This window comes from Macrotis lagotis, chromosome 2 (genome assembly GCF_037893015.1).
Source record: "Macrotis lagotis isolate mMagLag1 chromosome 2, bilby.v1.9.chrom.fasta, whole genome shotgun sequence".
Taxonomy (NCBI): Eukaryota; Metazoa; Chordata; class Mammalia; order Peramelemorphia; family Peramelidae; genus Macrotis; species Macrotis lagotis.
The window spans coordinates 102,272,722-102,297,155 of NC_133659.1; the positions used below are offsets into that span (position 1 = coordinate 102,272,722).

A 24,434-nucleotide genomic window follows, 5' to 3' on the forward strand; every position below is an offset into this window, starting at 1 on the left:
CTAGCACTGCAGCAGAATCATTTTAAAATGTATTATCTGATTTTAATATGTTGCTATTTTAATAAAAAATATATTAAATGTGTGGTATTTTAAGTCAATATGTAGTCTTAAGGGATCCTTACATAAGATTTACTGGCCCCCAATTCTTCACAGTAGAATATTACTATATTTTGTTGAATTGAAACTTGAACCGTTGATTTACCTCTTTAGATTCTATTGGGAGGTTCCATCACTAGCCAGGCTAGGGACTTAGAAATTGCTTCTGGTACTGATAATCTAGATACCTAAGTAATTAAGTACCTGAGTGTTCAAGTCAGCTGGAAGGCTACAGGAGGTCAAGTAATCTACTACAAAAGTAATGAAGACCTCAAAAGAGTAGATCAACTGACTGGAATGTTTTTGTTTTCCCAAGTCTGCTGGACAGAAGTCAATTATGCCTTCCCTAGGGAATATTGTGAAGATCTTATCCACCTATGAATAGTTTAAGAGTCTTAAGATATTTTAACAGCAACATGATTCCAGGACAAATTTACATTCTTATTGAAAGGTAGCAATTTAAAAAGTGAACAGAGCAATACTGATCCTCTTCCAAAGGCTATGCAGGTTCCTTCGTCTGCTTCTACCTGCTACCTGGTTTGGGATAAGGCAAAGAGGCAAATCTCATCTTTACTAAATAGACCCTTTGATCAAAGTTCTACTATGGAAAGAGATCGAAATTGGGAGTCAGAGCAAAGTTTTTCATATTATCCTAGGATTCTAAATATGCATATTTTTCTCACACGGCACTGAAAATGGAATTGTTACCATAAACATCAGGTTTTTAATAAGGTAGAAAGGTAAAGTCAACACTTCAGGTCTAGTCCTAATTCAGTTGTATGATCTCAGTGACTCAGTTTTTTTGCTTTTTGTATTTTGTACCTCAGAGAAAATGGTTTTTAGATTTTAAAAGTTTTATTGTATTTAAAATGTAAAAACCATTCTTAGCTCACCAGGAAGAGGCTCAGGATGGGTTTCATTCTGCTGACTCCTGGACTAGATTGTTAAAGTCCCTTTAGAGAACACAGTCTATGATTCTGTCTTCTGAAAGGAATTGGCTCATTTCCACAGCAACAATATAAGCCCTGAAGCACCTTCAACTACTTTTGTACTATCTAGTCAACAGATGCAGTGAGAGCTTTTCAAGAATTCACAGGAAAGCATGGAATGACCTCTTTATTAGACAACCCTAGGAATTAAGATTTTTAACGGCCCTAAACTCCCCCTAAGATACCATTGTCCTCGTTATATGATCATAGTCTTTTTACACTGATACACAGCAATGATAACAGGGCTCCCTTTTAAAGCTTAGTATTAAATATTAAATATTTTCTTTCACTTTAATTTTACATTACTCTGCTGGGGGGATATAGTGGAGGTGGTAGGGAATTAAAACAAGTTAGATGAAGCCTGGACACACTTCCATGATTAGCCGGCTTGGTAAAAGTGGGTGGCTTTGTTCCTACTGCAGATCTGGGCCCAAGAAAGTTGGGACCAAGTTACAGTTGTTTTCAAAAGTGTGCTATGAAAAGACTGGACAGCTCTAAGCCAGGTTACAAAGTAGGAATGAGGGACCACTTTCTTCCAGAAACAATTTCTGAAGGGACCCAGTTCTTTAGTTATGTCCAAAATGACTGGAGAAAGAAAGGTGGAAGGGAATTTCAACGTGAGTTTCAAAACACTGTCTATATGAGGCGACTGGTTGCTGTTCTGAGGAGGAAGAGGAATGACTCAGACAGGCCATCCACTCCAGTTCTAGCTATGAAAATTGAGAGTTGACAGCCCATTGGGTGTAAGAGTGGGCTGAGGCTCAGTTGGTATGGAATTTACTAAGAGGTTTCTTCCAGAAACAGACAACTCATGTCTTCCTTTCGCTTCAGCAAAGAAATAGTTTTTAAAAAGCACTTGGGAAGCTCCTCTATCCCTGTAGTGGGTGGACTCAGAGAAGAGAGTCATCAGTGCAGCCGCCTTCAAGGCCATAACGGAATTCCTGAAGGTTGGAGACGCCATAAAAGTGGACAAAGGCTGCCGCCACCACCAGGACATGGAAAATCTGATGTGACTGGAACTGCAGAAAGTAGAGATAGGCTTTTAGGTTAAAGGCACAAACAGTTTAAATGTAAAAAATGTTTTTGATTAAAGAACTGATTACCTTTATCTCTCAAGACACTTTACTTAGCTTTGAGTCAATCATTAGAAGGATCAGTCCTTACCCATATATCAAATTTGCCAGGAAAGAAGCGCTCAGGGATTCGGGCAGCATATAGCCCAGCTCCAGTGATGTACATCACAGCCATGAGGAAGAACCAGCCCATCTGGCCCACTGTTGTGGCCTTGACAAAGCCTTCTGCAATAGTGAAGTGCATGGTGGGCACGACTCCACTCAAACCAAGTCCCAGGAACACTCCTGAAGGAAGAAGGAATCAGATAAGATAAATACAATTTTACCAACAAAATATGTATTTAGGTGCAAGGATTTTCACTTGGTACCTTATAGTGGCAATCTATGAATATCAATTTATAGATAGAGCAGATTATACATATTGGGTGCTACATTTCACACACGATGTGAGCAGAAAAGAGTTATATTCAAAATAAATCTGGATGGGGAAAATCTAGATAGCTTTTTTTTAAATTAATTTTATTTTTTGTTACCTTTAAAAAATTGTTTTGTTACATTTAAAGTTCCAAATTGTCTCCCTCCCTCCTGTCTCTCTCCTTCCCCACACTGTATTAGAGAAGGCCTCTATCTGACCCAGATTTATAAATACATGTAAAACTATACAATGCATACTTATATTTAGCAGTGCTTTCTCTATAGATGGATAGCATCTTTCTTTACAGGTCTCCTCAAAATAACTTATTCACAATTATTTTTCAAACAATGCTATTATTGTATGTATCGTATTCTCTTGATTCTGCTGCTTTCACTTTATATAACTTAATGCAAGTTTTTCCATGTTTTCCTAAAATCAACCAGTTCATTATTTCTTACAGCACAGTAACATTTCATCTCAAAAATAAAGCAGTTGTTTAGCTATTCCTTAATTGATGGATATCCCCTCAACTTCCAGTTCTTTTCTATCACAGAGCTGCTATAATTTTTTTTAGAACATATAAGTTCTTTCCCAGCCTCCCCCACCATCACCTGGGGAAACGGACCTAATAATGATATTGCTGGGTCAAAGAGTTTTTTAATTCTTTGAGTATAATTTCAGATTTCTCTCCAAAATGGTTGGATCAGTTCACAGTTCCACCAACAGGATAGTATTGTCCCAATTTCTCCATATCCCTCCAACATTTGTCATTTTCTCTTCTCTCATTTTACCTAATCTAATAGGTTTGAAAAAAATATGTCAAAATTGTTTTAAGCTGCATTTCTCTAAACAATAATGATTTAAAGAGTGGCTAGATGGCACAGTGGAGAGAATGCGGACACTGAAGTCAGGAGGACCTGGGTTCAATCCAGTCTCAGACACAATAATTATCTAGCTATATGACCTTGAGCAAGTCACTTAACCCCATTGCCTTGCAAAAACAAAAAAAAATAATGATTTAGAACATTTTTATATGAATATATATATAATTTTGATTTCTTCTTCGAAAAACTGCCTGTTCATATCCTTTGACCATTTTTCAATTAGGGAATGAATTATAATTCTTATAAATTTGACAAAATTCTCTACATATTTGAGATAGGAGACCTTGTCTGAGAACCTTGGTATAAAATTTCATTGCCAATTTTCTGCTTTCTTTCAAATCTTGGTTATATTGGTTTTATTTGTATACACTTTTTAATTTAATGTAATCAAAATTATCCAGTTTATATCTCATACAGGACTCTATTTTTCAAGGAATTACAAGGACACACACACACTCTTCTTTACCTTCCTAGGAGAAATATTTTTGTCTTCTCTCTGTCCTGTTCAGAAACTCAGGATGTAAATATTAGGTGTTGTACCCAAAGTCACTCTCCAATTATTAAATATAGGACATAGATTTCATGGCCGAAATTTGGCTGGCTTAGTTAGTAGTAGGTCATTTGGCTGCCAAATCCAGGACAAGAAAACTGTGCCTAGTGTTTCACTCACTCTAGAAAAAGAAGCAACTTTAAGGGTTTGATATACTGGATGGCTACATATCTTCAAACAAAGGAGTACAAACAGAAATAAGGAGGAGAGTTAATGCCCAGAAGTTAATTTAAGAAGCCTAATCATATAGCTGATTGATGATAATTGCCAGTGTAATGCTTGATAATGATAAGACACAAAGGTATTTAGCTATGGAGTTGTCACACCACTAGTTACCAATGTTTGCTTTCAAACATTTTTGTTCACGGAACCCAGATTATAGCCAAGCTTTTTAAACATGCTGTGCCTCAGCTCTGGGCACATTAATTTTACTAACCTTTTAGCCTTCTGGGATGGCTTTTTTCCCTTACAACTTTAAATCGAGAATGTTAAAGAAACCACATTTATCCTTCTAAGCTATTTTTATTAGCTTCCCATGATCAGTAGAAAAATCCCTGAATAGTTCAATCTGACATGTCTAAAAACAGGAAGCAGCTGGGTGGTTCAGTGGATAGAGCACTGGGCCTAGAGTTAGGAAGATCTGAGCTCAAATCCAGCCTCAAACACTCCCTCTGTGACCTTGGACAAGTCACTTAACCTCTGCTTGCCTTAATGAAAACTCTATGGGCAGTGCAGTCTCTGGGATCAAAAAGAGTTGGACGAAACTGAACAACAGAAACAAGTATGAAAGACTAGAGAACTGGGTATATCTCTTTTTGCCACATGACCTGTTATATTTCCTTTGTTTCCAGATTTGTACCATAGCCAATCTTACACAATCTAATAGAGCACCCTACCATTCCAAAAGGTACAATTTCCTATTTTTGAGTTGAAAAATCCCCTGGATCCCAAAACTTCTTTCTTTCTTTTACCTTGAGTGATGGCCACTGGTCTGTTATCAGATTTCAAAGGAGTACTGAACTTTGTCTTGAAAACTCATTTTAAGTTAGAAGTTCTAGAAGTAGATCCAGAGCTCACCTGGGATCCCTAAATCTAAGAGAGAAGGATCTAAAACTGAAGCTCCTAGAGTTCCAAGTGAATTCTTAGGTCCTCCTGAGGTTTACAACATATTTGTCTCACCTGCTCTTGTTTGCCGGTGTTTGGGTGTGGCAAAACGGTCCCACTGGGCCACAATGATGGCAGAGATGCCCAGGACACAGACAATGGAGAGGTAGATGAGCCGTGGCTGTGGAGAGCAGTAGAACGAGTAGTAGAGCCAGGGAACAAAGCTCCCCATGATCAGTAGAGCAATCCCTGAATAGTCCAATCTAAAAACATGTCAGAAAGACAAGATAAATTAAAGGGAGAAATGTAAGTGTCTAAACTGCAATATGACATACTTTCTATTTGTTTCCAGATTTCTTCTATAGCCTATATCCCCTTTGGGTTAGCCTTATCCTTTTTTCCAATCTTATACAATCTACCCTTATTCCCTAGAATTCCAAAAAGTATATAATGTTTCTCTCTCACATTGAAAAGGACCCAGATTCCAAAAGTTAAATGTTTTATCCTCAGATTTTAGCTAATGTTCTTTCTTATCCACCCAGAGGATGCTACAAACATATGGGCACTGCCAAAACTCAGTTGGATCTAGGTACCTTTTTTACAAGCCCTTTGAAAACAACACCTAACTTCTGTAGGCCTTTAGCTCTAAAAACAAGATTTTTTTTTAAATCACACTTGAGAATTAAAAAGTGTATGTTCGTGAACTGACAAGACACAGGGCTTCTAGGAATGCAAGAGCAGGGGAGATAAACTTTGAAGAAGCACATAAATGACCACACCCAGCTCAGGGTTAGCTCAACAGAGATTAAATTATTATTGGGCACAAGGCCTGGACAAGCTGCCTGAATGATACAGGAATGGATCACACCTCACGCTCTGCAGGAAGAAAACTCCATGATAAAGCACCATTTTGACAGGGCTACAATAAATTTTGTGCTAGAGAAAATGTCATTACCCTACAGCCTTTAGCAAATTTTGCCATCAGGAAAAAAGAATATGTGATGCTCATTAACTAGGCAGTTGGTTTGGTCATATCTGTGAGGAGAGAAGTTTAGGGGTCTCTTTTTAATGATGGTTTTTTTGACTCACTTGGAAAATGTCCGAGAGACTTTTTCAGAATGACAATAGACAGTGTGAAAGAGCCAGGAGAAGCTGAGGCAGAGCACAGCACCCAGAAAAAACATCCCAAAGACCACTTTCTCCTGTAGAGGAGCCATGAAGTACATATTTGGTCTGAGCATGGTCAAGATTCCCAAAAAGAGAAACAGCACAAAACCTGTGGAAAAACAACCAATGAAGAAAAACATAAGTCTTATAGGTACGAAGCATGTTTCTATTGCTGTTCAACCCTAAAAAGAAAAGGTCTGAAAGAAAATGATTTAAGGTAAAAATTGTGTTAATATTCTGTGAAAAGGGTACTATTTCAAATGGAGCTACTTTGCTTAAACCTTCTGTTTTAAAACATGGGGATAAAGGATTAGAAGAAAGGGCATACATTTCAACATTTTTGAACCCTCAAGAGATCATTTGGTCAAAACTGTCTCCTCCACTTCTTATCCCTGCTATAAAAGGCTGAGGAGGTCAACTAATTAGGGGCAGCCTACTAAAGTGAAGCCCTTAACTTGTTCTCACTCTGGGAAGAGACTCTTCTATTTAATTCATTTCAGGTGCCCTATACACTTGGGATTTGAATCAGTGAAGAGTGATACAGCAGGATCGAAGACTGGAATTGGTATCCTGGTTGGGCAGTCTCAGGCAGGTCTATGAACCTTTCTGAGGTTCATCTGCCTTATCATCTTCTTACTTTTCAGGGCACCATCACCCTCACCACCCAAACTCAAATACATCCAGTCTGTTGTTCAGTCCTATCAGTCCTACTTTCATAAGGTTTCTTGTAGACATACTTGTGCTTCTATTCTTTGACACCCTGGCCACTTCCTTCTGAACTATTTCAATAGCCTTTTAGTTTGTTTCCTTAATCCAGTTCATCTTCCATTTAGCTCTTAAAGTGCTTCTCTAGGCAGAAATCTGACCAAGTCAGACCACCCCCCTCTCCAATTCAATAAAATCCAGCAACTCTCCCAATTGTCTCCAGCATCAAAATATAAAAATCTTCTGTTTGGCTTTTAAAGTCTTTAACAACTGTGTTCCTTCCTAATCTTCCCGAACTCTTTTCCACATACTTTGTGATCCAGAGATGCTGGCTTCCTTAATGTTCCTTGCACAAGGACATTTCAGCTCCAGCTCTGAGTTTTCACTTGGCTTCCCCTATGCCCAGAATTCCTTCCTGTCTCCCTCCCAGTTCCCATCAAATCTCATCTAAAATTCCACTTTTCATAGTATGGCAGGACCACCTACCTCCAGTGCACCTTGTTTCTAGCTTATTTGTACAGTTGTTTGTTAGCTATTCTCCCCTATCAGACTGAGAACTCCTCCCACAATGGCAGGGGCTGTTTTTGCTAATTATTGTACCCCCAGTGCTTAGCACAGAGAATGACTCTTGGAAGGTATTTCATAAATGCAGGCTGCCTTGACTTCTACTGCTCTCTGAATCCACTGTTCTATAGATAGGAGGTTCAACTGTCATACCTTCCAACCTCTGATTCTACCACTTACCAAGCAAATGGGTCCAAATATTGCCAGTCTCAGTGTGGATACGGAAGATGCTCTTAAAGCAGGCACGGAAGGAAGGCATGGGTGGTCTGTGACCATGTAGAAGGTAGTCATTGTCCTTTAACCAGTCAGGGAGCACATCATACGGGATGACCCGCCAACGTCCTTCCCATACCTGAAATAGACATACTTCTAGGCAAGTTCCTGTAGACCAATGCCTCTCTGTGGGCAGGATTCATGGTAGAATTTGAATGAAGCTGGCAGAGCCCTGACTCACAATTTTGCGGAGTCTCTTTAAAAATAAATAAATACATTTTCTCTCTCTGGATTTCCATGCTTTGTTACATGCTAATCTGGATATGCTATAGACAGCTCTTACTGAGAAGAGCCTGTGTCTCTTCAAAATGTCCTTTCCACAGGCACAGGGTGCAGCTGAATAACTTGGTGACTAACCTCAACCTTGCCCTTGATTTACTTCTATTATTTAAAAGGGAAAAAAGAAAAACAATACCCTCACGACCTCAACAACACACACACACACACACACACACACACACACACACACAGGCAGAACAATTCTGATCATCATATGCTTGGAATTGGGGCTGGCCACCACTCAAATCTGCTGCCTCATTCCCCCATCCTACTCAACTTCAGCTCAAGCACCCATACTCAGTACCTTATATACAAACTCCTCCATCTTCTCCATGGCATGGTGGGCTTGTAGGGGCAAGGTTAGTACCCGCACCTCCTCCTCTTCTTCTTGGGGTACTGGACATGTTTGCTCTTCTTCAACCTGTAGTAAGGAAAACCCAAGGTTCATGTGTATATTGCTTTTATTTAATTATTTTAAAAACAAAATATCCATAGTTTATAGCACATCACTTTGAATATGCTCGATATATCTAGTTTCTCACTGGTACATTACATTAATTTACATTACACAGGATCAGAGAAGCTTAAATCTCTGCACATCCTCCCCATCCCACAGGGTCATGTGGCCTCTTCTCTAAAAGCCTAATCCCTTCTGAGCTTAAGGTATTTATTAGTAAACAGAAAACTGAAGACTGTATTGAGATGGAGTTTGCCCACCTTTGTCCTTTAAGGCACTAGGGAATTGGGGCAACTCTTTCTTATTCTAAGCCTGGATAATTCCTTCTACTTTCTAGAGCAGAGGTTCTTAACTTGAGGTTCATGGAAAGATTTCAGAGGGTCTGGGTGGGGAATGAATGGCATCTTTACTTCAATATTATGGTTTCCACTACAATTCTATATGATTTATATTACACATTTAAGGCATTATTCTGAAAAAGGTTCAACAGCTTCAAAATGTCTTTTTTTTAAGTTTTATTTTTTTTTGCAAGGCAATGAGGTTAAGTGGCTTGCCCAAGGCCACACAGCTAGGTAATTATTAAATGTCTGAGGCCAGATTTGAACTCAGGTACCCCTGACTCCAGGGCCACTGCACCACCTAGCTGCCACAAGGGGCTTCAAAATGTCTAAGAAGCTTGGATAGGTTCTCCACTCTTCTCCCAAATGCAGTAATTGCTGCCTCCTTATTCCAAGATTCTTTTTTTTTTAAGGTTTTTGCAAGGCAAATGGAGTTAAGTGGCTTGCCCAAGGCCACATAGCTAGGTAATTATCAAGTGTCTGAGACCGGATTTGAGTCCAGGTACTCCTGACTCCAGGGAGGGGTGCTTTATCCACTGTGCCACCTAGCCACCCCTTATTCCAAGATTCTTAACTCCAAAAAAAAGATTCCCTTTAAAAGACCTTTCCTTTGAGGAGCTGTGCTTTGTTAACAATTCTGCATACACTAACTCAAGCCAACCCTAGATTTTTTTGGCTCTGGGAACATCTTATTTGATATGGCATGGACAGAAGCAATCAAATGGAGGCTAATCTTTGAAGAAATCCCTTCTCAGATGTGCACATCAATTTCAAAGGTAACAATGCGCCCAGAACTGACTACACAATTTGAAGCAGCAATGATTGCTAGTGATCAAAGAAGTCTTTAATCCAGGCAAACAAATAGACTCCAAAAGGGGTAATACCTTTTTCCCAGTTTCATGAATGAGACAGGGCTTCTCCTACTATTCAAAGCTAAGTCATGTCAACTGCATTTTCTTTTTAGTTTCTCCCCTTGAAATACAGTCGCAAATTTTTACAGTAGAATCTGACACGAGTTCTTACACCCAAGGCAACAAAGTAGAGGCAAATTACTTACTTTGGTGGAATTGGGAGTCTTTCGTTTACCCTTCTCTATTAGTAGGGGTCCTAGCTCAGCAAGCTCCATTGTGTCTGCTTCTCGGTTACTGGCTGGTGCCCCATTGCCCTGACCCACCACAGATCCTTTGCAGGAAGACATCTGGTTGGTACCCCCACAACTAACAGCTTCAGTATGGTTGAAAGTTGGAGCTTCCAGAGATCTCCCTTTGATGGTAGACTCTAGGAATAAGCACACAAACACAAAAGATGTTAGCATTTCAGTTTTTTACACTGTCATTATATGTTTAATATGGAATAGAAGGCAGTGGCATATACAGCGGAACCCTCACTTTGCCCCCAAAGGCCAGTTCCTCTTCAAAACTAGCACAAAGGTGGGAGAAGAACCAGCCTGACCTCTAGGTAGAAAGAGAGAAGAGTCATGAGCTTTGAATTCTATCTTAAATCCTCCCACTGTAATTTTACCCATGATCAGAGCTCCACAAATCCACAAAGACAGATTATAATCTATGCTTAGGGTACTGAGCTGTCACCATAGAAGTACAGCTAGCTTCTCCCCGCCCCCCCACCCCCATTTCTTCCAGGGAGAGAATTCTTTCTCAACACTCAAGAAGGCCATGCGGTTGTTTTGAGAATAAGGAACAAAAAAGTTGAAGCCAAAACAACCAAAGCTAGGAAAGGAAGTAAAAAATGAGATGTATTCAGTTTTTTTTTTTTATGTGTAAATGACCAGTCACACCTGTTTTACATATAAAAAGTACAGTTTGATGGCTGACAGCCCAGAATAGTTTATCTCTAAGTGAGGTCTAGGAGGTTGGCTATTACAGGATTATAATTTAGATTTGGCAATCACAAAAAAAAGTAATCCAGAAAAACAATCACCCTCCTGCTGCCTCCCGCTGCCTCCCATACCCATAAGCAAGCAAAAATTTATTGCAAGCAGGAAGTTGGAGTCAAGTGGGCAGCATCACCCTGAAAGCTCTGCCACCCACAGTGGCCCAACCAGCTTTTCAAAAGCTTCATTTGACCACTTCTAAGACAACTTCTTTGGACACCAGGAAGGAACAGAGAGGTCCTTTATTAAAACCAGGTAATCTAAATCTTACTTTTTTTTCCAGGAAAAATTCTACAATCATTTCAAAATTCCCTGGATTACAAATAAAACAAAAGTCGTAATTGCATGAATGGACATGCAGATTGGCTGTGAAAATGGAAGTAAAGTGACCAAAAATAACAGTTTCTATACAGAAGACCAATTTCTGGTAATATTGACACTCATTCCTTGCTGAACTGAATTTATATGTGCAAAACAAGAAACACTAGCAAGAAGAGAGGCACTCTGGGAGAACAGGAAATGGGAGGTCCCTGAAAAACCTCCTAAGTACAACCAATGTAAGGAGGAAACATTGAGAAATCTTTCTTGGGACCAATATGTAACAAAATAGAAACTTCCTCAAATTAAAATAATAAAGAAAAAACTAACATGCTTAAAACAAAACAAAAAACTACTGATACCCAAAACAATAAAAAAATGAGTTCCAGGCTTTTCAGAGAAATCTCAAGAACAGTCATCAACACCAGTAGTCTCAGAAATAGGCTGAAATTTGTTCTTGTTTTCTAGGATTGTGATACTTTGTTCTTAGCATATAATTATCAAAGAGAGCATACTTCAAACATGCACCCAGCAAGTGGGTTGGCTATGCTTTGTTTCACTTGCCATTTCCCAATGGGTTGAGGGAGGCTTTGGGGGCTCTAATAGAGGAAATAGAGTTCATAGTACCTCTAGGTACTACAATGGACAAGTCATTTAACCTCTGAATCTAGGCTCTCAATTTAGAGACCTTAAAGATCATTTTACAAATGAAGAAGTCAAGTGATTTGCCCAAGGTCACACAGGGGCATGGCCAGGCTTTGAATCAAAGCTTGAATCAAAGTTTGTAAACTCTAAATCTAGTGCTTTCCCAATTAGATCAAAGTTTACTCCACACTACCTTGTTTCTTCATTTGTAAAATAAGCACGAAAACACTACTTTCACTACATAGGTCTATTTCAAATAAAGTACTTATAAAGATGTCCCAAAAAGTCCTAATGCAGTTTTATGTAATTAAAGCTTCAAGCTGCACCAACACTGAGGACATCCTGCACAAAAAAAGGAGTTCTTATCTCTGTTCCCACCCAGTCAACTCTTTTACTAGCACATTAATTTCCATAGAAGACAGAGATTTACAAGATATTTTCTGTCCTTCAGAAGTATACCATAGAGTAAAGAAGATAAAGCAGAGAGACTTACAATACAAGGAAGTACATGGAAGAATTTTCTGCACATGTAAGTCCTGCTTTTGAGCGCAATTACTTCACTATAAGAGGCAACAAGTAAATAACAGGTACAAATTTTACAGGTGAACAGAGTAAAGTCTAGTTGTGTTAATAGATTAATTTTTTTGGTTAATTCTTCCTAGTCATTCACGTCTAGCTCTTTCTTTATCTTAATCTATTATCTTGACTCTTCTAATCCCAATTTTTGCTCACTCTCTTCTCCTTTCTTAGTTTCTCTTTTTTTCTTGTTCTCCTCTTCCCAAATGGGCTGGGCCCTGTGGTTTTGTAAACTCTCCAAGTCATTAACGTATCAGATGTGTCATCACACATACATGTACATGCAATGGAGGTCATTTAATCCCTGAATACAAAATCCAGAGTCCAGTTTGGTATTCCACAGGGAGGCAAAAGAGACAGGACAGGGAGAACATGTAACAAGAAGACCAAATACAACACCTAAACACTGCACACCACTAGAGTGGGTTACTCACTAAATTTTGAATAGACTATAAAAAGTGATAAGCAAGTTAAATTTTGATTTCTATCGCCAAGGAAATAGCCCCAGTCTTTAAAAAGTAGCAGGGAGACCTGAGATTAGAATTAGGGAAATAGTTTTCCCTTTCCCCTAAATTAGTGCATTTAAACAAGGTGACCTTTTCTTTTTTTTTTTATTCAATTGATCTAAATTCAGTGTCTTGCCTTAGGGCTACATTTTTTATGGGATTTACTAAATTCAAGCTTCTTTAGTCAAAAGCTTTCTAAGTGGAGAGACCTAAATCTTGAGAAAGTAGTTAAGAAGGCATAAAGACTGCTCAGTTAAGTATAAGAAAAACTTCTGTCAAGTCAGAGAAATGATTAAATTCCTTCTTATTTTTATTTTTTCTTTCAATTATATGTAAATTTTTTCAACATTCTTTAAAAAAAAATTTCTCTCCCATCCTCCTTCCACTCTTCCAGCCTTGAGAAGGCAAGCAATTTTATATAGATTATAGATGTGCAGTCATGCAAAACATAGTTCCATATTAGTCATGTTGCAAAAGAAAATACCAAAAAACCAGAACAAAAAAAGTTTTAAAAAAAACATTCAGAAGAACCATTGTACACCCTAACAGCAACCATTTAACCAGAAGAACATTGTACACCCTAATAGCAACATGGGATTGATGATCATAATGAATTTGCTCATTTCATCAGTGCAACAACCAGGGACAATTTTAAGGTATCTACAATGGAGAATACCATCTGTATCCAAAGAAAGAAGCTTGGAGTTTAAACAAAGACCAAAGACTATTACCTTTAATTAAAAAAAAAAAAGGTAATTTTGCTATCACTTATATTTTATTTTTTCCTTAAGGATATGATTTTTCTCAACACATTCAAGTTTGGTCAGTGTGTAGCATGGAAACAATGTAAAGACTATCAGAATGCCTTCTGTGGGGGATGGGAGAGGGAAGTGAGATGGGGAAATTGTAAAATTAAAAAAACAATTAAATATATATATATATATATATATAAAACCATCTTTCAGTCTGCATTCAGACTTCATCAGTTTTTTCTCTAGAGATGGGTAGTATTTTTCATCTTTAGTCCTTTGAAATCCTTGAATTATTGAAGTGCTGAGAATAGCTAAAGCAGTTGATCACTGAACACTATTGCTGTTAGTGTGTATAATGTTCTGGTTCTAATCACTTCACTTTGCATCAGTTCAAGGAAATCTTTCCAGGTTTTTCTGAAAGCATTCTGCTTGTCATTTCTTATAGCACAATAATACTCTATCACAGTTAAATACCAAAACTTGTTTTGCCATTCCCTAATTGATGGGAATCACTTCAAAAATTTACAATTGTTGCCACCACAAAAAAGAGCTACTATAAGTGCCTTTGTATATACAGATCCTTTTCCTTTTTTCTTTGATCTCCCTGTGATACAGATTTCGTCATGATATTGCTGGTAAAAGGGTATAGTTTTATAACCAGTTAAGTATAGTTTCACACTATTATCCAGAATGGCTGAATCAGTTCACAATTCCACCAACAGAACACTAGTGTCCCCATTTTCCTACTGTCATTTCTAGTCAATCTAATACCTCAAGAGTTATTTTAATGTGCATTTTTCTAATCAATAGTGATTTAGAGCATTTTTTCATGACTATAGATAGCTTTCTTCTGAAACCATCTGTTCATATCATTTGATCACGGGAAATAATGCATTCATATGAATTTGACTTAGTTCTCTATATATTTGAGAAATGAGGCCTTTATCCAGAGGTACCATAAAAAATTTTTTTCCTAGCTTTCTGCTTTCCTTCTAATTTTTTGGTTCATTGGTTTTGTTTGGGCAAATCTTTTAAATTTAATATAATCAAAATTAAGCATTTTACATTCTTTAATATTCTCTATATTTTTGTTTAGGTCCTGAATTCTTCCTTTATCCTTATATGCTCCTCTAAATTGCTTGTTATCACCTTTTATGTCTCATGATGTCCTTATACTTGACCTTATCTTGGTATATAGTGTGAGATGTTGCTCTAGACCTAGTTTGTCAGTTTTTCAGTTTTCCCATAGTTTTTGTCAAATAGTGAGTTTTTGTCCCAAAAGCTTAGATCTTTGGGTTTATCAAACACAGATATCATCATAGTTATTTGTTACAATGTAATGCATATCTAATCTATTCCACTTAGGCTAAGCAAATTTATACGAGGCTTGACTAGAAAACTCCAGACCATCAGAGATCTTAACAAAAACAAATAAATTACAATTTTTTTTCTGTTAGTATCTCAGCCTCCTGACAATACCAGGTTGCTTTGATGATAACTGCTCTATAATATATATTTGAGATCTAGGTCATCTTTCTTCACATTTTAAAATTTGATTCTTTTGATATTCTTAGCCTTTTGTTTTTCCAGATGAATTTATTATTTTTTTTAGCTCTACAATGTTTTGTAATTTGGTGTATCACTGAACAAGGAGAATAATTTAGGTAGAACTGTCATTTTTATATTGGCTCAGCCTATCCATGAACAACTGATACTTCCCAATTGTTTGGATATAACTATTTGTGAGAAAAGTGTTTTGTGACTGTGTAAATATAGTTCCTGGATTTGTTTGGGCAGAAAGACTCTCAAATATTTTATATTATTTATAGTTATTTTAAATTTTAATATCTATCTCTTGCTACTATGCTTTGTTGGCAATATACTGAAATGCTAATGATTTATCTTTTTTAGCCTGCAATTTTGCTAAAGTTGTTAATTATTTTAACTAGTTTTTTTAGTTGATTCTCTAAGTATATAATCTGAAAAAATAAATAGTAATGTTTCCTTTTTGACTTCTAATTCCTTCAATTTCTTTTTCTTGTTTTATTGTAATAGCTAGCATTTCTAGTATAATATTGAATAATAATAATGGGCATCCTAGCTTCACTTCCAATCTTACTTGTTCCCATTATAGATGACAGCTATTGATGGATTTAGATACATACCACTTATCAATTTATAAGAAAACTGCATTTATTCTTATGTTTTCTAATGTTTTTGTAAGTATTGTATTTTGTCAAGTCTTTTCTGCATCTGCTAAACATGTGGTTTTCATTTTTGTAATTGATATGGTCAGTTATGCTGATAGTTTTTTAATACTGAAGCAGTCATGTATTCCTAGTATAACTTCCATCTGGTCATAGTTTAAGATTTTTGTGATATATTGCTAAAATCAACTTGCTAGTGTTTAAATTCTTGCATCAATATTCATTAGGGAAATTGGTTTATAGTTTTTTTTTTGTTTTTGTTCTTCCTGGCTTAGGGATCAACACCATATTTATATTGTTAAAATAATCTGGTAGGATTCCTTCTTTGCCCTATTTCCCCAAATATTTTAAGTAGCATTAGAATTAATGGTTCTTTAAATGTTTGGTAGAATTCACTCATGAATTCATTTGGTCCTGGGGATTTTTTTCTAGGGAACTCATTAATGTCTTGTTTGCTTTCCAAGACAGGGTTATCTAAATATTCTATTCCTTCTTTTGTCAATCTGGGCATTTATATTTTTGTAAATATTCATCCATTTCACCTATATTACAATTTATGGACATATAATTGGGCAAAATCACTCATAATAATTTTCTTAATTTTCACTGGTGGTGAAAACATCCTTTTCATTTCTGACACTAGCAATTTGGTTTTCTTTCATTTTTAAAATAAAATTAATCAATGGTTTTATTACTTTATTGTTTTTTAAATAAGACCAATTTCTTTTTTTAATTAGTTCAATTTTTCTCAAATTTTAATTTTATTAATCTCTCCACTGATTTTCAAGATTTCCAATTTGATGTTTAAGTGCAGATTTTTAATTTGTTCTTTCTGTTTTTTTAGTTGCATTCCCAATTCATTGATATGTTCTTTCTCCATTTTATTTATGCAAGCATGTTGAGGGACATACATTTTCCCAAAAGTACTGCTTTGCTGCCTCCTATAAATTTTGTATTGTGTCATTCTCTTTAATGAAATTATTGTTTGTATGATTTGTTCTTTGACTCACTCGTTCTTTAGGATTAGATTTTTTAAATTTCCAACTAATTTTTAATCTGTTTCTATGGCCCTTTATTGAATGTATTTTTAATTGCATTATGGTCAGAAAAGAATGATTCAATATTTCTGCATTTGCTTGTTAAGTTTTATACCTTTATACATGTGAGGGTATATATACATATATACTTATGAGGGTGCCACATATAGCTGAGAAAAAGGTATATTTCTTTCTATTCCCATTCAAATTTCTCCAGAGATCTATCATTGATTACTTCTCTAAAATTCTATCCAATTCGAACTTCTTTGTAATTTGTTTCAGTTAAGATTTATCAATGATTAGATTCCTAATTGACGTCAGATGAAGAGCTAGATAGCCTCTCTTGGGTCAAAGAAGCTTTCCAGGTTATTTAATCCATAAAGCTTTCTGAGGCAGGACATTTATTCTCCAGAATAGAATAGAACCTTCCTTTCCTAAGGACATAAACCAGCTGAGCCAGGTTCTTCTTCTACCTACCAAATCTGTGATACGGAGATCACAGGGGATCATTAATTTAAGGTTGGACAGAACATCAGAGACAACTGAGTTTTAATGCCTCTCACAATTTTATAGATGAAGAACTTGAGGTCCAGAATAGTTAAGTGATTTGCCCAAGGGCACCCAGAGAGAAAGTGATAAAAGCAGATCTGGAGTTAATCCAAGGTCAAAGGCTCCAAAGTCAGTGTTTTCTACTGTCCTGCATGTACCACACCTGCTGGGTTCCTTTGGACTTAAATGAAACAGGTTAAAAGGCAAGTCAAGAGAGATAGGAAGATCTCAAGAATGAAATTCTGAAAAACAAAGGGAAACAATTTCAAGCAGGAAGGAATATTTGCCAGGCCCTGTACTGAGTACTTAACAAATACAATCCCCATTTTAGAGGAGGAAACTGAGATAGACAGAGGTTAAGTGACTTGGCCAAGGTCACACAGTCAATAAATGTCTAAGGCTGGATTTGAAGTCAGATCTATGCTCTAACCCTTGGCCAGCAGCTGCCTCATGAGGAAGAGGAAAAGGAATAAGATGAATTGTCTTCAGAATGAATGAAAAAGTATTTCCCACCAAACGTGAAGGAGAAGAAAGAGAAAGAAAAAAAGAGAATGCTTTTTAAAGCATTTCATAAATATTATCTCATTTTATCTTTATAACAATCCTGAGAGGAACATTTTACAGATGAGGGGAAGAGATTAAATGAGTCATCTAAAATCATAATGCTAGGTCAGCATTTGAACACAAGACTTCTAATCACCATGTCAATTAACTGCTTTTCAAGAGGAAAAGAAGAAATTTCTAATTATAAACCAATAAGTTTGACTTCAAATCTCCTGGAAAAGTCTAGATCAGATAATCTAGATCTAAATAATAAAAACCCAGAAAAAAGAATCATGATCACAAATGGCCAGATCATACAAGACTTAGCTAATTTCCTTTTTTTTGGACAAGATTTCTAAACTGGTAGATCAGGGACATACTAAAGATTTATTTAGATTTTATCAAAGCATGTGAATAATCTTCTCATGTTTTCTTACAGAAAAGATGGAATAATATGGGTTAGAGGAAATATAATTAACCAAAGACTCACAAATGGTAGATTTAGGAGTTGGAAGCATATATAACATATGGTGCAAGTCAGACAGAGGTGGTGCACAGCTGTGGTCATTGTTTTTGGGGAGGTTGAAACTGCTGGATTGCTTCAGTTCAGTAGTTCTGAGATGCAGCAACAACAAAGTCAATTAGTGCCCTAAGACTAGCACCAATATGGCAAGCCTGGACAGAAAGCCACCAGGGTGCCTAAGAAGGGTAAACCAGCACAAGTTGGCAAAATGGAAAGAGGTCAAAGTTCCATGCTGATAATTATGTAAAGGAGTCCTGTTCCATGAATGGTTGTTGCACTTTCAGCTTGGCCAAGATAGGAAGATTAAGTCTCAAAAAAAAACAACAAAAAAAAAACCAACCAACAAATATTAATGGTCCAGTATCTACTTGGAAGGCCTCTAGTAGGGTATATCTGTCTGGGAGTCTGTGCTACTCAACATTTTTATCAATGGTTTAGATAAGGAAAAGAGTATCATAACCAAACTTTCAGATGATATAAATATGGGAGGAATGGTTAATATGGTGGACAACAGGTTTTGACAAGCTATATCATTGGACTAAATCAAATACGATGACATTTAATAGAGACAAATATCAATAAATATATTTGAGCTGGGGAAAAATCAACTTTATAAGTATAAGATGTGGTAGTTATGGTTAGAGATAGCAGGTTATTTCAGAAAGATTTGAGAGCTTTGGTAGATTGTAGGCTTATTATGAATCAAAAGTGTGGCAAAATAGCTAAAAAAGCAAGCAGAATATTGAGCTGCATTAAGGAATAGTTTTCCAGAAAGGTGGAACAGTCCTGTTCTAGTTGGGCCTGATCAAACCACATCTAAAATATTGTGTTTAAGGGAGGAGATAGTTCAGAGGACAAAGCCTGGGAAGGTGAAGGGGTATATAAGAATCAGCTGAAAGAACTGGGGATGGCTAGGCTGGAAAAGGGAAGACTTTTAGAAGGGGCATGATAGCTGTGTTGAGCTCAAGGTCTGTCATTTGAATATAGCTAAAAGGATCAGACTTGCTTTCCTTAGTCCAGAAAGAACTTGGCACCATGGGATAGAAGTTGCAAAGAGGTAAAGTCAGGTTTGATGACTGGTTCAAACTCCTAATTTCTATATCTCCCCATTTATGGCATGCTTTTTCAAAAAATTTTGGGTCTAAAAACTGGGAGCATCTTATACAGTGATTGTAGATTTTTTTAACTTGTATTTCCCTTTTTTTTGCACTTCTTGTCTCTGTGCTCATTGTTTCGAATTTGTTACTGGTACATTAGGTTACCTTTTGCCACCTTCTGCCTAGAAATGGCTCAGAAAAGATTTTCATACAGTGCTGAATTCAAGTTCAAAGTGATCCAATTTGCAAAAGTAAATGGAAATCATGTTACTGAATGTAAGTTTGATCCTCCTCCAACTGAGAAAACAATTCAAGACTGGCTAAGGGATGAAGAAACCCTACTGAAAACGTCTTGGCAGAAGAAAGCCATGAGAGGCAAGGCAGCAAAATGGCCTAATTTAGAGAAGGAATTGAAGAGCAAAGGGCCATTGGAATTCCTGTGTCCACAAAGATGGTTCAACAGGAGGCCAGAAGAATTGCTGATGAAAAAGAAGTAACTTATTTCCAAGGAGAACACAAAGATGCTTCGGGTTCATGAAATGAAATGGACATAAGTATGCATCCACACACCAGACTTGCCCAAAAGATGCCTGAAAATTATGAGCAGAAGGTCCTTGAATTTCATGATGAATAATGCTTGAGTTCAACAACTTTATGTAAATCATTCTTTTTCAAATTTGGACCCCAAAATTAAGGTGCATCTTATACACGGTAGCATCTTATGCAAGGAGAAATGTAGCAAAGAGTGATTCCATGATGGCAGAGTGTGTGCCTGAGAAGTTAGTAGATTCCCTTTCATTGGCTGCCTTTAAACAAAGGCTGGTGGACTTTGGGGTAGGCAATAGAAAGAATTCTCTTCCTGTCCAGTTGACCTAGAAAGCTGCTGAGGTCCCTTTCAGCTTGAAAATTCTGTGACTGATATTCTTCCATGAAGGGATGGAAGGGAAATTTCATTTTTTAGGGATAAAGCAACAGAAGGGATTATTTTCAGTAATTCTCAGGTCTCTGTATTCATCTCTTACTGTCAAATGGCACTGACAAAATACAGATACCATAACTTTGTGGGGTAATGAAACTCAGGAGACTAGATTCTTAAACTCATTATAAGGCAGGTTTGCTCTTGAAGTGGATAAAAAATCTAAAAAAGTAAAGATTAAGAGGCAAAGTATTTGCATTAAAATCTACTTTCTTACCAATCTCTGAACCTGGAAAGCATCATTTGTTGGCTTGAAGCTTGTGATACCTAGCTTTCAAACAGTCATCTTAATTTCCTAATTATTATTAATCAAGTTGGACAGTATATTCAGCTATCTTGAACAGAAGCAAAAACATTAAATGGCTGCACACAAAAGATTTTGTTAAGCACAATTTAGATATATAATATTTGATAATTTACAAAAATCATAGCTTTAGACCTGGAAGGGACTTTACAGATCATGACCTGCCTTGCCTAAGATCCTACACAGGTAGTATGGTAGAGGCAGGATTTGAACTCAGGTTCTCAGACTCTGAAACCAGAACTCTTTCACTCTACTTCAGAATCTTCAAGAAATTCTTGAGGTATCCACTTTGAGTGTGATAACAAGGAAAAGTTTCGGTCTTATTTTTGTCAGGTAAGTAAGGAAGAATATCAGAGAAATAATGTACCTTTGCTGGGTACATTTGATCACTTAAGTTCTTTGGGGTGTGAAATGACTCAAAAATCTCAAGGATCTGTGAATCAGAATACTTTCACATTTCCATACCATACCTACAACTTTAAATATCTAAGGTGCTAGAGGGTATTTTCTGTTGGCATTGCAGCCGGAGAGCTGTTCAAATCTTCCAAGTAGCTTATGGTAACCAGTTACTAACAGGATTATGAAAATATTCAAAGTGGCTTTATTTTGAAGGAGTCAACAAAGAAAACTTTCTCCAACATGTCCTACAGGAGGAGCAAAGCACCAAGTTATTATGTCTGAATGATGGAGCAAATTTAAGCTTCCATCAAAAATATTTATGCTATTAGATACAGGAAATAAGGGATGTATAAGATATAGTTCTTGTCTTTTGGGGATTTACAAACTTAGATGAGGAAAAAAGATACTGATACCAATAATCATAAACAAGAAACCAGACAAAAAACTAGTCCAATCACTAAGAGCTAAAAGGCTTTAGAGGAATACCTAGAAAATTTCCAGACAGGGTGAGGAAGGCTTCACAGAAAATGCACACCTTAAGCTGAGATGAAGGTTGTCTATAAGCTGTTCATAAGGATGCCAGTCTAGAAAATGCTTTTGCAGGATTTTTTATAAAGAGACTTTATAAACTTTTTTGCAAATGGAGAAATGGGAAGGGTAGGATATTCTATGCAGATGAAGTGCCGGGAAAGGGTAAGAAATTCTCAGAGGCACCAAGCGGACCGTGAAGCAAAATTAGGGAGTATTCTTGGTCGTTAGACTCAGAAGTTTGTATTTAATGTTGGACCACCGAAAGTCTAATGGATGGCAACACTAATTCCTGTTACTTGTTGGAATCATCTTAATACTTTTGAAGAGGAATGGTCTCCTAGGCTGAATGTACAATATTTTGCGAACCCTGGGAACCACAGAGTTCCGGAAGGTAGTCTCCAGTCTTAAGATTCAAATCTGGGGGGCGGCTGGGTGGTCCAGTGCATAGCGCACCGGCCCTGGAGTCAGGAGGACCTGGGTTCAAATCCGGCCTCAGACGCTTAACAATGACCCAGCTGTGTGGCCTTGGGCAAGACACTTAACCCCACTGCCTTGGAAAAAACTAAAAAAAAAGATTCAACGGGGGGGGGGGGGGTCTCCCTTCAAGAATTTCCAACCAAAACTTGGGCTCTAACCCACCGTCACTACACTCTTTGGGGGACAGAAATACCGCTCTTAAGTCCTTTATAGGAAGAAACAGTTGTTTTGCTCATTCTCCCAGCCCCCCCCATGGAAATGCCCCCATTGCCCAGAGTTGAGGAAATGGATTAAACCTGCGGCGGCTGCGTGGGCCCGCGGCCGGGCCCGGAGGCGGGGTGCCGGAGGGCCGCGGAGCCCCCGCCGACCCCGCGGCCCGCGCCCCCTCCTCCGAGGCTGACGCGGGGATGGCTCCCGCGGGAACGGGCCCCGCGGGCCGGGGCCGGGGAGTCGGGGCAGCGGGGCCGGGGAGTCGGGGCAGCGGGGCCGGGGCCGGGGAGTCGGGGCAGCGGGGCCGGGGCCGGGGAGTCGGGGCAGCGGGGCCGGGGCCGGGGAGTCGGGGCAGCGGGGCCGGGGCCGGGGAGTCGGGGCAGCGGGGCCTGGGGCCGGGGCCCCGGGCGCACTTACGGGCCGAGCTCCGGCGGCGGCGGCGGCGGCCTCCCCCGGCGCTACATCCCCGGCGCGGGCGCGGACGCCGGCCTCGGCCTCGGCCCCGGCCCCAGCGGCGGAGCAGCCTCCAGCCCCCGGGGACGCGGAGGCGCCGGCCCCGGAAGGAGCGCGAGGGCGCCGCGTCACCTCCGCCCGGCGGCGGGAGACGGCCGGGCCGGGCCGGGCGAGGCGAGGCGAGGCGAGGCGGCGGGAGCGGGAGCGGCGGCGGCGGCGGCGGCGGCGGCGGCTTCTGGGGCCGAGCTCCGCGCCTCCCCTCCTCCTCCGCTCCGCGGGCCCGCCCCTCCCCCGCCCCTCCCTCCTCCTCGCCTCGGCCCCGCCTCCTCCCGCCCCTCCCTCCTCGCCTCGGCCCCGCCTCCTCCCCGCCCCTCCCCCTCGCCTCGGCCCCGCCTCCTCTCTCCGCCCCTCCCCGGCCCCGCCTCCTCTCCGCCCCTCCCCCTTCCTCCTCCTCGCCTCGGCCCCGCCTCCTCTCCGCCCCTCCCCCTCCCTCCTCCTCGCCTCCGCCCCGCCTCCTCCCGCCCCTCCCCCTCCCTCCTCCTCGCCTCCGCCCCGCCTCCTCTCCGCCCCTCCCCCTCCCTCCTCCGCCCCGCCCCGCCCCTGTCCCTCCTCCGCCCCTCCCCCCGCCTGGGTCCCTCCTCTCTCCTTCCTTTCTTCCCCCCTCCCTCTGCTTTCCTCCTTCCCTCCTCCTCTGCTTTCCTCCTTCCCTTCCTATCTCTCTCCTCCTCCCCCTTTCCTCCTTCCTTTCTTCCTTTTTTCTGCCCTTTCTTCTCCTTTGTCCCTTTCTCCTCTTTCCTCCTTCCCTTCTCTCTTCCTTTTCCATCTCCTCCCCTCTCCCTTTTCTTCTCTTCTTTTCTCTCTTTCCTTCTCCCTTCTTCTTTGCTCCTTCCCCTCCTCCCTTCTTTCTTCCTCTTCCCCTTTCTTTTTTCTCCCCTCCCTTCTCCCTTTCTCTTTCCCTCTTTCCTTGCCTTCCTCTTTTTTCTCCTTTTCTTCCCTCCCATCTTCTTCCCCATCCTTCTTCACCTCACTTCTATTCCCTCTTTCTTCTTTTCACCTTCCTCCCTTCTCTTCATCCTTCCATCAGTCCTCTCCAAAGAAAAGACTACCTCCTTCTCTTCTTCCCTTCCCCCTCCTATTTCCGTCTCCTCATCTTTTTCCACTCCGTCTTTTTCTTTGTTTTTTAAGGTATTTTTTTTTGCAAGGCAAATGGGGTTAAGCGGCTTGCTCAAGGCCACACATCTAGGTCATTATTAAGCACCTGAGGCTGGATTTGAACTCAGGTCCTCCTGACTCCAAAGCCAGTAGTCTATCCATTGCACCACCTAGCCACCCCATCCACTCCCTCTTTTTCCTCAGAGCCTCCAGCTTAGGCACCTAGAATCTAGTCCAACTTGTACCTGAACAAAAATCTCAACATACCCCACCAGCCTTTGCTTTAAAGACTCCAAGGCAGGGAAACTCTCCTTTCTGAGGAACTATATAATGTATATAAAGTACATATATTAATGGTATATATTCTTGTCCTCAGACCTCACAAAGGGTCCTT

General features: G+C 39.4%; 1 protein-coding gene across 1 annotated transcript; it reads right to left on the minus strand.

Annotated features, from left to right (window-relative positions):
• Window positions 1-1,197: 1,197 nt before the first annotated feature.
• On the minus strand, window positions 1,198-23,003 carry ADIPOR1 (adiponectin receptor 1). Its single transcript, XM_074222394.1, has 8 exons — window positions 22,853-23,003; window positions 9,952-10,172; window positions 8,404-8,520; window positions 7,728-7,899; window positions 6,201-6,387; window positions 5,187-5,374; window positions 2,250-2,443; window positions 1,198-2,104 (listed from the first exon to the last, which is right to left on the minus strand). Exons 2-8 carry the CDS (start codon window positions 10,090-10,092, stop codon window positions 1,976-1,978), a joined length of 1,128 nt encoding a protein of 375 aa, XP_074078495.1. The 5' UTR covers window positions 10,093-10,172; window positions 22,853-23,003; the 3' UTR covers window positions 1,198-1,975.
• Between the last annotated feature and the right edge of the window lie 1,431 nt (window positions 23,004-24,434).

What these genes read in the sequence shown, in the direction of transcription:
- ADIPOR1 (XM_074222394.1), bottom strand. Translation starts at nt 10,092, where the DNA reads ATGTCTTCCTGCAAAGGATCTGTGGTGGGTCAGGGCAATGGGGCACCA. An exon ending in AGACTCCCAATTCCACCAAA is followed by an intron (nt 8,521 to 9,951) that starts GTAAGTAATTTG and finishes TCCTTACTACAG; the next exon opens with GTTGAAGAAGAGCAAACATG. An exon ending in GTCTCTCGGACATTTTCCAA is followed by an intron (nt 5,375 to 6,200) that starts GTGAGTCAAAAA and finishes ACATGTTTTTAG; the next exon opens with ATTGGACTATTCAGGGATTG.